Source organism: Terrapene carolina, unplaced genomic scaffold, assembly GCF_002925995.2.
Source record: "Terrapene carolina triunguis isolate 2854851 unplaced genomic scaffold, T_m_triunguis-2.0 Scaffold97, whole genome shotgun sequence".
Classification (NCBI taxonomy): domain Eukaryota; kingdom Metazoa; phylum Chordata; order Testudines; family Emydidae; genus Terrapene; species Terrapene triunguis.
This window is the reverse complement of record NW_020664448.1, coordinates 16286955-16300495: the sequence shown is the minus strand read 5'-3', so window position 1 is coordinate 16300495 and position 13541 is coordinate 16286955. Positions and strand designations below refer to the sequence as shown.

Sequence of the window (13541 nt, the reverse complement as noted above, 5' to 3'; positions counted from 1 at the left end):
AAGAACAGGTTAGACAAACACCTGTCAGGAATTGTCTAGTTATTACTGAGTTGTGCCTTGAGTGCAGGGGACTGGACTAGATAACCTATTGAGGTCCCTTCCAGTCCTACACTTATGATTCTATGAAATATGAAATTGCACACCTACTAACTGGGGTATGTAATCTATCACTTACATCAGCCTCTGTGTCAGAAGGCTGAAGAATAGCTAATGTAATGGTGATTAAAAAAAAAAAAAAGGCTTACTGGTCTATAATTGCTAAGATTGCCTCTCAGTCTTATTTCAGTACCAGGCAAACTGGTTGAGATTATGGTAAAGAACTTTGCCAAACAGTTGTGCAGTGCTGTATGATAAAGGGGACAGAATTCTTGCCTGACCCCTGCAGATATATTGTGTCTATGTTCTCTTTTACAGATATCAGGAATATATATAGTGCGAGAGAGAGAGAGATGTCTTTCCTGTTTTACTAGGGCATATTTGGAAATGACTGATTCTAATCTCAAATCTATTCCAATCAGATTAAAAACTTGCCTGATTACTGCTCTCTTTATGATGTTACTGTATTTACAGTTTATATCAATAAATAATATCCTCCTTCAGACTGAAAATAATAGAACAAAAAGAAAGAAACTAACAGAAACAGGCAAAGTGGAAAATATGGAGTAAGATGGCAGGCCTTCTGATTTAGCCAACTCTCATGTTAATTCTGCCTTTGTCATTCAAAATGCCTTGAAAGCTTTTAAAATGAACTTTTACATTGCAGGATGAATTTGACCCCTTCAAGAGCACTGCTTCTTCCAGAAGAAAGCACAGATGATTCTGGATTCATTATATAAAATCACACTGCACAAATGCCCAGGTCTTGTGATGGAATCAGAAAACAATATGCAAGGTTTTAGATAGTGTTTTACTCTAAACTATTTTTTGCCTTAATGCTTCAATTCTTTTGTGAAAGATTAACTCTCAGTGGTACTGTGTATGCAATATAACTTGACGCATATGTTGGGTTACTAGATGTAAATACCAGTGCCTAATAGTAAAAACTTTGAGAAATATTCCGTAGGATAATTTGAAAATTTTCCCTTCTGTAAAACTTCTAAAAGGTTGTTTTCATCTCTGGGGACGTATATAAAAGAATTCTTCCTTCTATAAAATTTCTCACTGGGTTTTAAATTTTATAGAGGAATAAATTAAAGCAATATGCATGGATGGATACAGTTAACCTATTTTTCAGGCCTAATGAACATTGCATTTATCTGCAGTTTGGTATGGTTAGCAGAAAAATTCAAGGACCCAAAGATGCAACTTTCAATATTAAAACTATTAATGCCCGGAAAGGGTCTGCTGTTACTGTCTTTTATAAAATGTCAGAAATGTACAGAAGTGACATTCTGCCTGCAATTCTAGAAAATGGCTTTAGGTTAAGTTGGTTTGCATATTTCTATCACTCAAGTGAGACTTCTAGGATAGAACCCTGCAGCTGTGCAAGTAAAACTCTCAGAAGTTGGCATGAGTCTTACCTGCATAAAAAATATGGAATTGGGCCAGTAATGGATGAGACACTGCCTCTGTTTATTTGTGCAAATGACACGTTTCATGTTGTTTTTTCTATTTTCAGTATTCCCACTGAAACAGCACTAATTCAGTAATGCATTCAATAATGCTTGAACGATTTGTTTCCAAAGTGAGAACAGAAAAACATAATCAAAATAGGAATTACAGCAGTTGCTATTTTAAAAAGTCAAGATTTCCCCACGCTTGGTGCCAACTGAGAAACCACAGCTATACCCTTCAGTAGTTTCATCCTGAGAGCTAGGACAGTTTGGAGCTTAACTGCAAGACCTCTCGGTGGGTTGTGTGGCCTGTTTGATCTCCCTGACTGCCTCTGGGATGTTGAAGAAGCACTACGCTACATACAACAGTTGGGTGGGAAAGTGCAGAAGCATGAACTATTCCTGGAGCAAGATGGAGTTTGGCAGCTGTGTGGCCATGGTTCTGGCCTATCATGGCCACCCCTGGGTCTGCATTCACTTTTGCCGTTGTGAACCCAAATGAGCCATAGAGGCTCTGAGAACTCTGTGGAAGTTGTCAGATCCAGGACTTGTCCCTCAAGGTATTAAATAATTGGTTGTCGTTTTGAAAGCAATCTGTTCCCTTATGGTATCAGAACATGCTTATTCTGGCAATGTTTGCAGTGGCCTGACTCTTCTCCTGCCTCTTCACCAATGGCTATTTTTGCTATGCATAGACTTGCTGCTATAAGCTTCTCTTTAAAGGGGGACTGTTTGTTTTGTGCTAGAAGCCAAAAATATGCCAGACTCCCATCAATCTCACTAATAAGAAAAGTTACCTTATGTAGTTCCTGTCATAAAAACCCCATATAATGTTATGTGAACAATGGTTGTAAGTTGTATGGCACTATTTTGCATTGAATCTGAAGGATTTAAATGTAAAATCATAGCTTTTTTTATATGTTGCTAGCTAAATAAAATTTTGTACTGAAAATAAACAGCCTCCTAAATTATTTTAAAAAAAAAATCTTCATCATAGTGCTTGTTTGAGGGGAGCTTTTTTAATGTCCCAGTCACACAGGTTATCAAGGAGCCAATCCTGCATTTTCTTTAGATATTTTGTCCATTTTCTGTGTGAAATCAAATGTTTCCCATGTCTTTTCCTATTATCCCTTTTACATGGTCTCCCATTTAGCTCTCAGATTTATAGTCCAGTTGTGTGCACTATTTCTAGATTAATTGCCACAGTTCTCAAATATCACTAAAAAACTCAAAGGTATTACATTTTTTACACTACAGAGAGGTAAAATAACCTCCTTTATATATAACATAACTAGTTTTATATTTAAACGTTACTTCTAGAACTATTAATGTTGAGGATGGTACAGTATGCTCTGGCCTGGTAATAATAGAATCATAGAACTGGATGGGACCTCGAGAGGTCATCTAGTCCAGTCCCCTGCACTCAAGGCAGGACTAAGTATTATCTAGACCATCCCTGACAGGTGTTTGTCCAACCTGCTCTTAAAAATCCCCAATGATGGAGATTCCACAACCTCCCTAGGCAATTTCTTCCGGTGCTTAACCACTCATAGGAAGTTTTTCCTAATGTCCAATCTAAACTGCCCTTGCTGCACTTTAAGCCCATTGCTTCTTGTCCTATCCTCAGAGGTTAAGAACAATAATTTTTCTCCCTCCTCCTTGTAACAACCTTTTATGTACTTGAAAACTGTTATCATGTCCCCTCTCAATCTTCTCTTCTCCAGACTAAACAAACCCAATTTTTTCAATCTTCTCTCATATATCATTTTTGTTGCTCTTCTCTGGACTTTCTCCAATTTGTCCATCTTTCCTGAAATGTGGTGCCCACGACTGGACACAATACTCCAGTTGAGGCCTAATCAGCATGGAGTAGAGCAGAAGAATTACTTCTTGTGTCTTGCTTACAATACTCCTGCAAATACATCCCAGAATGATGTTTGCATTTTTTGCAACAGCGTTACACTGTTGACTCCTTCCTAGGCAGGCATTACACATTTCGTATGTGTGCAGCTGATTGTTCCTTCCTGAGTGGAGTACTTTGTATTTGTCCTTATTGAATTTCATCCTATTTACTTCAGACCCTTTCTCCAGATCATTTTTAATTTTGATCCTGTTCTCCAGTGCACTTGCAACCCCTCCCAGCCTGGTATCATCCATAAATTTTGTAAGTGTACTCTCTGTCATTATCTAAATTATTGATGAAGATATTGAACAGAACCGAAACCTAGAACTGATCCTTGTGGGACCCCACTTGTTATGTCCTTCCTGTGAACTTCTGACAACTACTCTCTGGGAACGGTTTTCCAACCAGTTATGCACCCACCTTATAGTAGCTCCTCTGTTGTATTTCCCTAGTTTGTTTATGAGAAGGTCATGTGAGACCGTATCAAAAACCTTACTAAAGACAAGATATACCACATCTGCAGCTTCTCCCCCATCTACAAGGCTTGTTACCCTGTCAAAGAAAGCTATTAGGTTGTTTTATCACAATTTGTTTTTGACAAATCCATGCTGACTTATTTATCACCTTATTATCTTCTAGGTGTTTGCAAATTGATTGCTTAATTATTTGCTCCATTATCATTCTGGGTACTGAAGTTAAGCTGACTGGTCTTTAATTCCATGGGTTCTCCTTATTTCTTTTTTTATAGATTGGCACTATATTTTCCCTTTTCCAGTCCTCTGGAATATCTCCTGTTTTCCATGACTTCTCAAAGATAATCCCTAATGGCTCAGATATCTCCTCAGTCAGCTCCTTGAGTATTTTAGGATGTATTTGTGACGGGTTGGGTCACAGAAACTCCCTCAGACTGTCACTAGATGTGCTGGGATACCACTGAGAACAAACCCCCTGTCAGAAAAGGCTTTCCTCCATTCCTGCTGACACACCAGTCATCTCCAGCACAGACCAAGAGGTTGGGCCATGCCGCCCTGCAGTTCCCAGAAAATAAGATTCACTTAGCCCAGAGGCTCCTCAGTTAACAGGGACTTTCCCAGCACCCAGTATTCAGTCTTTCTGGGAGCCTAAACCCCAAATAAATCCAGTTTACTCTGTATAAAGCTTATACAGGGTAAACTCATAAATTGTCCGCCCTCTATAACACTGATAGATATGCACAGCTATTTGCTCCCCCAGGTATCAATCAGTTACTCTGGGTTAAACAAAAGTGATTTTATTAAGTAGAAAAAGTAGGATTTAAGTGGTTCCAAGTAATAACAGACAGAACAAAGTAAGTTACCAAGCAAAATAAAACACACAAGTCTAAGCCTAATACAGTAAGAAACTGATTACAGATGAAATCTCACCCTCAGAGATGTTCCAATAAGCTTCTTTCAAAGACTGGACTCCTTCCTAGTCTGGGCCCAATCCTTTTCCCGGTACAGTCCTTGTTAGCTCCAGCTCAGGTGGTAACTAGGGGATTTCTTAATGACTGGCCCCCTTTGTTCTTTTCCACCCCCTTTTATAGCTTTGGCACAAGGCAGGAATCCTTTGTCTCTCTCTCTGGGTTCCCACCCCTCTGTCTAAATGGAAAAGCACCAGGTTAAAGTTGGATTCCAGTTCAGGTGACATGATCACATGTCCTGTGAGCCCCCCAACATTCCTCCAGGACTGGCCCGCGAGTATGCATTGGAGATTTGCAGGTAAACAGAGCCATCTACAGACCATTGTCCTAGATAATGGGAGCCATCAAGAGTCTAAACCACCATTAATGGCCCACACTTTGTATAATTACAATAGGACCTCAGAGTTATGCTACATATTCCTAGTTTCAGATACAAGAATGATGCATTCATACAAATAGGATGAACACACTCAGTAGATTATAAGTTTTGTAATGATACCTTACAAGAGACCTTTTGCATAAAGCATATTCCAGTTACATCATATTCACACTTACAAACATTTTTATAAAGTATTGCGGAGTGCAACATCACAGTATTTCATCAGGCTCTGGTGACTTGAAGACATCTAACTTGTCTAAGTAATTTTTAATTTGTTCTTTCCCCGTTTTAGCCTCTGATCTTATCTCATTTTCACTGGCATTTACTATGTTAGACATCTGATCACTACTAACCTTTTTGGTGAAAACTGAAACAAAAACAAAAACAAAAGTCATTTAACACTTCTGCCATTTCCACATTTTCTGTTTTTGCTCTCCCTCTCCCACCGAGTTATGGCCCTACCCTGTCCTTGGTCTTCCTCTTGTTTCTAATGTATTCGTAGAATGTTTTCTTGTTACCCTTTATCTCTAGCTAGTTTAATCTCATTCTGTGCCTTGGCCTTTCTAATTTTGTCCCTACATACATGTTATTTGTTTATATTCATCCTTTGTAATTTGTCCTTCTTTCCACTTTTTGTAGGACTCTTTGATTTTTAGATCATTGAAGATCTCCTGGTTAAGCCAAGGTGATCTCGTGCCATACTTCCTATCTTTCCTACGCAGTGGGATAGTTTGCTCTTGTGCCCTTAATAATGTCTGAAAAACTGCCAACTCTCTTGAACTGTTTTCCCCCTTAGACTTCCCATGGGAACTGATCTACCAACTCCCTGAGTTTGCTAAAGTCTAGACTTCTTGAAATCCGTTATTATTGTATTGTTTTCCCTCCTACCATTCCTTAGAATCATGAACTCTACCATTTCATGATCACTTTCAGCCATGCTGCCTTCCACTTTCTAATTCTCAATCAGTTCCTCCCTGTTTCTCAAAATCAAATTTAAACAGCCTTTCCCCTAATAGCTTTCTCCACCTTCTGAAATAAAATATGGTCTCCAATACATTCTACGAACTTGCTGTGTTATTTTCCCAACAGATGTCTGGGTAGTTGAAGTCCCCCATCACCACCAAGTCCTGTGCTTTGGATGATTTTGTTAGTTATTTAGGAAAAGCCTCATCCACCTCTTCTTCCTGGTTAGATGGTCTGTTTTTTACCCCTTTTATCATTGGCCAGAGAATTTCAACAAGTCTGTCTCCTATTTACAGCTCAACCTCAGTCCAAGTGTATACATTTTTTAATATATAAGGCAACACGTCCTCCCTTTTCCCCCTGCCTATCCTTCCTGAGCAAGCTGTACCCTTCTATACCAATATTCCAGTCATGCGTATTATCCCACCAACAATCTGTGATACTAACTATATCATAGTTGTGTTTATTAACTAGCATTTCAAGTTCTTCCTGCTTATTCCCCATACTTTTCACATTAGTATACAGACATCTAAGATACAGATTTGATTTCCTCTCTATGTTCTCTCTTGTCTTTCCCTTATCCCTGCAATAATGGCCCATACTCCCCCAAAATTCCGACCCTTCTCCCAGGTCTCCATGTTTTTGATTTACCTGAGAGCTTTTGTCACCTGTCCCTAGTTTAAATCCCTCCTAACTAGGTTAGCCAGTCTGTATCTAAATACGCTCTTCCCCTTCCTCGATAGGTGGACCCCATCTCTGCTTAGCAGTCCTTCCTGGAACAGCACCCCATGGTCAAGGCAGCTGAAGTCCTCGCTGAATAAATAGTTTAATCTGACTGATTAAATAGTTCAAGACCTTTAAAAGTTGGGCGTCCTGCTCTGCCAGGATCTTTCCAGATACAATCAAGTCATCAAGGTAAATGAACACTTCAGTGAAGTTCATGTCTTTTACAACTGGCTTCATTAAGACTGTAACTGGCGTTCCAGGGATACTATGGGTCATACTTTCAAATGGGTAGAAACGGTAAAGCTCTTCTTCCTTTTTAATGAAACTAGACAGGGTGTGCAGCTGAGAGAAAATAGGGATTGTATGCTGGGGAACGTGGTGGGGTATGAGAGAAGCCAGCATGCATGTGCAGGGGAATGTGGAGATGGGAAGCATGCGGGGATGGCGGATGTGCAGATGAATGGGGAGGCAGGAAGGAAACGGAGCTACTTCCCCCTAAAATTGCCTATTTAACAACACTTATGGCATTTGTTAGAACACATCCCTGAGCCTGCAACATCAGTCCTTTTAGTATATATTAAAATAAAGGTACCTATTGTAGAAGGCAGCTCTTCCTCCCTTTCCTGAGCTGCCATAACTGTCCTCTTATGATCTCAGAATTCCCCAAACATCCTGCAATCACAGCAAATTGTTATGCAGGTCCACGTATGACTCCTCACCCTATTGTCTGCTTGGGCCACAGGACTGATGCCACTATCCTCCCTGACTATCACAGTAAAAGAAGCCATCATACTGTCCAGCAGCGCATTGAGCCACATGGAAGAGCATGAGCCAATATTCTGCCTACTGATCTGGGCCACCTTATATTAGACCTTTAAGACTCTTGATGTTTTCCTGACTCTGCCAGATCAAGGGGCATCTGGCTTGTTCAGGGTTAAAGTGGAAAGCTAAATCACAACTCCACCCAATTTAGGCTTAATCAATTTTTGCCTTTATTATACAGTTTCAGACAGAATTATTGTCACTCATAATATCTGAACATGCATTTGTGCCAGATAACAGCAGACAAGATGGAATTGACAGGGGCCCAAGTTGCCACATTCCAAGGCACTGGGAAGTCCTTCCACCTTTCAGATGTTCATTGTCTCCTCTAATCTCCAGGTCTGGTCCTTCACTCCCATCCTTCAGTTTCCCAAAGTAATGCACATTGGAGAACATAATCCTAACTATACATATACAATGATGGGGTCTAAATTAGCTGTTACCACTCAAGAAAGAGATCTTGGAGTCATTGTGGATAGTTCTCCGAAAACATCCACTCAATGTGCAGCAGCAGTGAAAAAAGCAAACAGAATGCTGGGAATCATTAAGAAAGGGATAGATAATAAGACAGAAAATATATTACCTCTATATAAATCCATGGTATGTCCACATCTTGGATACTGTGTGCAGAGGTGGTCTCCCCATATCAAAAAAGATGTATTGGAATTGGAAAAGGTTCAGGAAAGGGCAACAAAAATGATTAGGGGTATGGAATGGCTGCCATATGAGGAGAGATTAATAGGACTGGGACTTTTCAGCAGATTTAAAACAAACAAAAGGAAGTATTTTTTCACACAATGCACAGTCAGCCTGTGGAACTCCTTGGCAGAGGATGTTGTGAAGGCCAAGACTAGGTTCAAAAAAGAGCTAGATAAGTTCATGGAGGATAGGTCCATCAATGGCTATTAGCTAGGATGGACAGGGATGGTGTCCCTAGCCTCTGTTTGCCAGAAGCTGGGAATGGGTGACAGGGGGATGGATCACTTGATAATTACCGGTTCTGTTCATTCCCTCTGGAGCAGCTGGCATTGGTCACTGTCAGAAGTCAGGATACTGGGCTAGATGTACCTTTGTTTTGACCCAGTATGACCATTCTTATGTTCCCTCTGGTGTTTCTCCAATTCTTCTATACATTTCTATATTATAGATCACATAATTGTTCTCCAATTGCCTTTTAGCACATCAACCCTTTTGGTTTTATGTAACCACAATCTTCAATTTATCCAACTTCTGCCCACCCCCTTTTTTTTTGTTTTTGTTTTTTTTGCTGTTTATGTACATTTTATGGCATGTCGTTCTGTGTCACCCCTGGGTTTTCCCAGTAAAAGGCTTGATGTTACAGGTTTGTACCTTAAAACTTCCAGCATGACATATCTTTGTTTTGTCAGCAACAGCATAATTTTAAGCAGATCAGCAATACAATGTAAAAGAAGAATTGGCAACACCAACTTATGCCAGCAAGGCTTTGGCTTAAGTGTTCTCATCTAGACTTGTTCATTATCCAGAATTACAAGTTATTAAATTATAACTCACAAAGCTCGCAATCTTACCGTTTAGCAATCCTTCGTGGTTATATTATCATATTCAGTATGCGTGTATTATCCTGCCCCTTAACCTATGGAGGGAGGAATGTTATGGAAAACACAATGATTCTTTAATGTCAGCATATCATATCTTCTTTAGACATGGTGTAAACGGTGCGGGACTCACCCCGCAGCACCTCCTGCTGGTCGTCTCAGGGAATTAGCTCTTTCCAACACAGCACACAGTCTGCAGGCTGGTGTCCTGCTGCCGTTGGCCTCCATGTTCCTCTTGTCTTTGGGGTGCTGGCCCCTGGCAATATCTCCACAGTCTCTCCCCCCCCCCCCCCCCGGGGAACCCCCAACCCTCTATCCCCACCTTGCCTCAGTCATGGGCTACTGCCAGTCACCATCTAGCCCCCACTCATTGGGGCAGACTGCAGTGTAAAAGCCATTCATCATAGGCAAGGGGGTTTGGACCTGCTGCCTTCATCTGCCTCCCAGTATCTCTCTGGGCCTTGACCAGGCCCTGCAGCCTGGGGAGTTGCCAGCCTGGCGCTCCCCGGCTCCTCTGGCCTTTCCCCAGCCCTGCTTCACTTCCAGTACCCTTTCTGCAGGCAGCCAGGCCCTGCTCTCTCCCAGCCTGGAGAGAGACTTCCCTTAGGCCACTGGCTCACAGCCTTTTTATACAGGCCAGCGGGGCCTGCTGCGGCTGCTTCACCAATCAGCCATCCCCAGACACAGCCCTCTTCAGGGCTGCTTTTAACCCCTTCTATTTTAGGAGCAGGGTAGCCACCCCACTACACATGGGTTTTCAAAGCCCTTTTTCATTCAAAGTCCAGTTTTGTTTGTGAATCATTACAAAGAAAACTTTATTAGAAATTTTCCTCTAAATGCATTTTGAAGGGTATCTCAGTTATAGGGCCTTGATATTTTGTTGCTTGTAACGGTATCACAACAGGCTTGAGAAAGTGCTTGGATGCTCAGTCATGGACAAGAACATTCTGAATCAGCTACAACTAGATTTTCTCTTTGCCCCAGATGGTTACCATGGACTGCACTCTGGCCAGCTGGTATCACATTCATTAGAAAGCTTCCTCTGAGACATGCTTGCTGCTAAAGGAGTTAATCACTTCTGTCATCTGTAGAAGAAATTAAAACAGGCAAAGTAGCATGCAAATGAGCTCCATAGAGAGTCTAGCACTATCTATACCAGTGGTTCTCAACCTGCAGCCCGCACGCCACTTGCAGCCCAGTCAGCACAAGCTGCGGCCCATGTGACATCCTCAGGGCCATACAAGTAGTATTGGATGCAGCCCACAATGGTAAATAGGTTGAGAACCACTGATCTATACAGATAAGTGGCTTCTGGCACACTAATGCCCTCTGAAGCAGAGTGCAGAAAGTGGACCGGATAGTTCACCTTAGGAGTACCTAGTGCACTGTGGGATGATGGTGGGAGAACTAGATGCACTAATACAACGAGGAGTCCAGGGGCACCTTAAAGACTAACAGATTTATTTGGGCATAAGCTTTCGTGGGTAAAAAACCCACTTCTTCAGAGGCACTAATGAGGCTATTAACCTAAATTACCCCAAAAAGTTTACAAAAGCTTCTAATAAATGTTTGTATAAGGTCTAGCACAGGGGTTGGCAACCTTTCAGAAGTGGTGTGCCGAGTCTTCATGTATTCACTCTAATTTAAGGTTTTGTGTGCCACTAATACATTTTAACGTTTTTAGAAGGTCTCTTTCTATAAGTCTATAATATATAACTAAACTATTGTTATATGTAAAGTAAATAAGGTTTTTAAAATGTTTAAGAAGCTTCATTTAAAATTAAATTAAAATGCAGAGCCCTCTGTACTGGTGGCCAGGACCCGGGCAGTGTGAGTGCCACTGAAAATCAGCTCGCGTGCTGCCTTTGGCACGCGTGCCGTAGGTTGCCTACCCCTGGTCTAGCATATTGAGACCCAATCCTGATTGGGGCCCATAGCAACTACTGTAATATAAATAATATTATATTACACCAGCATTTCTTGTTTGTACTGGGTCTTCCCCAGCAGAGATTGGCACAATGGACAAACACAGACATTAACCTTTAAGTCAAGTGCGATGGACTAATAGGAAGAATATAGCCCTCAGGGTGGGGAGTACCTCATTTAATATGTATATTACGCACACATAAAATCATAGATCATAGAACTGAAAGGGAGCTCGAGAGGTCATCTAGTCCAGTCCCCTGCACTTGTGGCAGGACTAATTATCTAGACCATTCCTGACAGGTGTTTGTCTAACCTGCTCTTAAAACAATCATGGAGATTCCACAACCTCCCTAGGCAATCTATTCCAGTGCTTAACCACCCTGACAGTTAGTAAGTTTTTCCTAATGTCCAACCTAAACCTCCCTTGCTGCAATTTAAGCTCATTGCTTCTTGTTCTATCCTCAGAGGCTAAGAAACAATTTTTCTTCCTCCCCTTGTAACAACCTTTTACATTCTTGAAAACTGTTATCATGTCCCCTCTCAGTCTTCTCTTTTCCAGACTAAACAAACCCAGTTTTTTCAATCTTCTGTCATAGGTCATGTTTTCTAGACCCTTAATCATTTTTGTTGCTCTTCTCTGGACTCTCTCCAATTTGTCTACATTCTTTCTGAAATGTGACACCCAGAACTGGACACAATACTTCAGTTGAGGCCTAATAGAGCAGAGTAGAGCAGAAGAATTACTTCTCGTGTCTTGCTTACAACACTCCTGCTAATACATCCCAGAATTATGTTCGCCTTTTTTTGTAACAGCGTTACACTGTTGACTCATATTTAGCTTGTGGTCCACTACGACCCCCAGATCCCTTTTTGCAGTACTCCTTCCTAGGCAGTCATTTCCCATTTTGTATGTGTGTAACTGATTTTTACTTCCTAAGTGGAGTACTTTGCATTTGTCCTTATTGAATTTCATTCTATTTACTTCAGACCATTTCTCCAGTTTGTCCAGATCATTTTGAATTTTAATCCTATCCTCCAAAGCACTTGGAACCCCTACCAGCTTGGTATCGTCCGCAAACTTTATAAGTGTACTCTCTATGCCATTATCTAAATCTTTGATGAAGATATTGAACAGATCTGGACCCAGAACTGATCCCTGCAGGACCCCAGTCATAATGCCCTTCCAGCGTGACTCTGAACCACTGTAACTACTCTCTGGGAACCATTTTCCAACCAGTTTTGCACCCACCTTATTGTAGCTCCATCTAGATTGCATTTCCCTAGTTTATTTATGAGAAGGTCATGCGGGACAGTATCAAAAACTTTACTAAAATCAAGATATACCACGTCTACCGCTTTTCCCCTATCCACAAGGCTTGTTACCCTGTCAAAGAAGCTGTCAGGTTGGTTTGACGTGATTTGTTTTTGACAAATCCATGCTCACTGCTACTTATCACCTTATTATCTTCTAGATGTTTGCAAATTGATTGCTTAATTATTTGCTCCATTATCTTTCTGGGTACTGAAGTTAAGCTGCGGGTACAGAAATTAAGCTGACTGGTCTGTAATTCCCTGGGTTGTCCTTATTTCCCTTTTTATAGATGGGCACTATATTTGCCCTTTTCCAGTCTTCTGGAATCTCTCCCGTCTTCCATGACTTTTCAAAGATAATCGCTAATGGCTCAGATATCTCCTCAGCCAGCTCCTTGAGTATTCTAGGATGCAGTTCATCAGTCCCTGATGACTTGAAGACATCTGATTTGTCCAAGTAATTTTTAACTTGTTCTTTCCCTATTTTAGCCTCATCTGATCCAACCTCATTTTCACTGGTATTCACTATGTTAGACGTCCAATCACCACCAACCTTCTTGGTGAAAAGTGAAACAAAGAAGTGATTAAGCACCTCTGCCATTTCCACATTTTCTGCTTTGTTTTTTCCTCCCTCATTGAGTAATGGGCTTACCCTGTCCTTGGTCTTCCTCTTGCTTCTAATGCATTTGTAGAATGTTTTCTTGTTACTCTTTAGGTCTCTAACTAGTTTGATCTCATTTTGTGCCTTGGCCTTTCTAATTTTGTCCCTACATACTTGTGTTATTTGTTTATATTCATCCTTTGTAATTTGACCTAGTTTTCACTTTTTGTAGGACTCTTTTTTTGATTTTTAGATCATTGAAGATCTCCTGGTTAAGCCAAGATGGTCTCTTGCCATACTTCCTATCTTTCCTACACAGTGGGATAGTTTTCTCTTGTG

General features: G+C 40.9%; 1 protein-coding gene across 6 annotated transcripts in view; it reads left to right on the top strand.

Annotated features, from left to right (window-relative positions):
* The window catches only part of MRE11 (MRE11 homolog, double strand break repair nuclease), a 46372-nt gene extending 43863 nt beyond the window's left edge, over positions 1–2509 (top strand). For all 6 annotated transcript variants that reach the window (XM_026651619.2, XM_026651613.2, XM_026651618.2 and 3 more), the window contains one exon: positions 764–2509. In XM_026651619.2, coding sequence (XP_026507404.1) covers positions 764–817 — 54 coding nt within the window. In that variant the 3' untranslated portion in view covers positions 818–2509. The remainder of the gene's footprint in view (positions 1–763) is intronic.
* The last annotated feature ends 11032 nt before the right edge of the window (positions 2510–13541 follow it).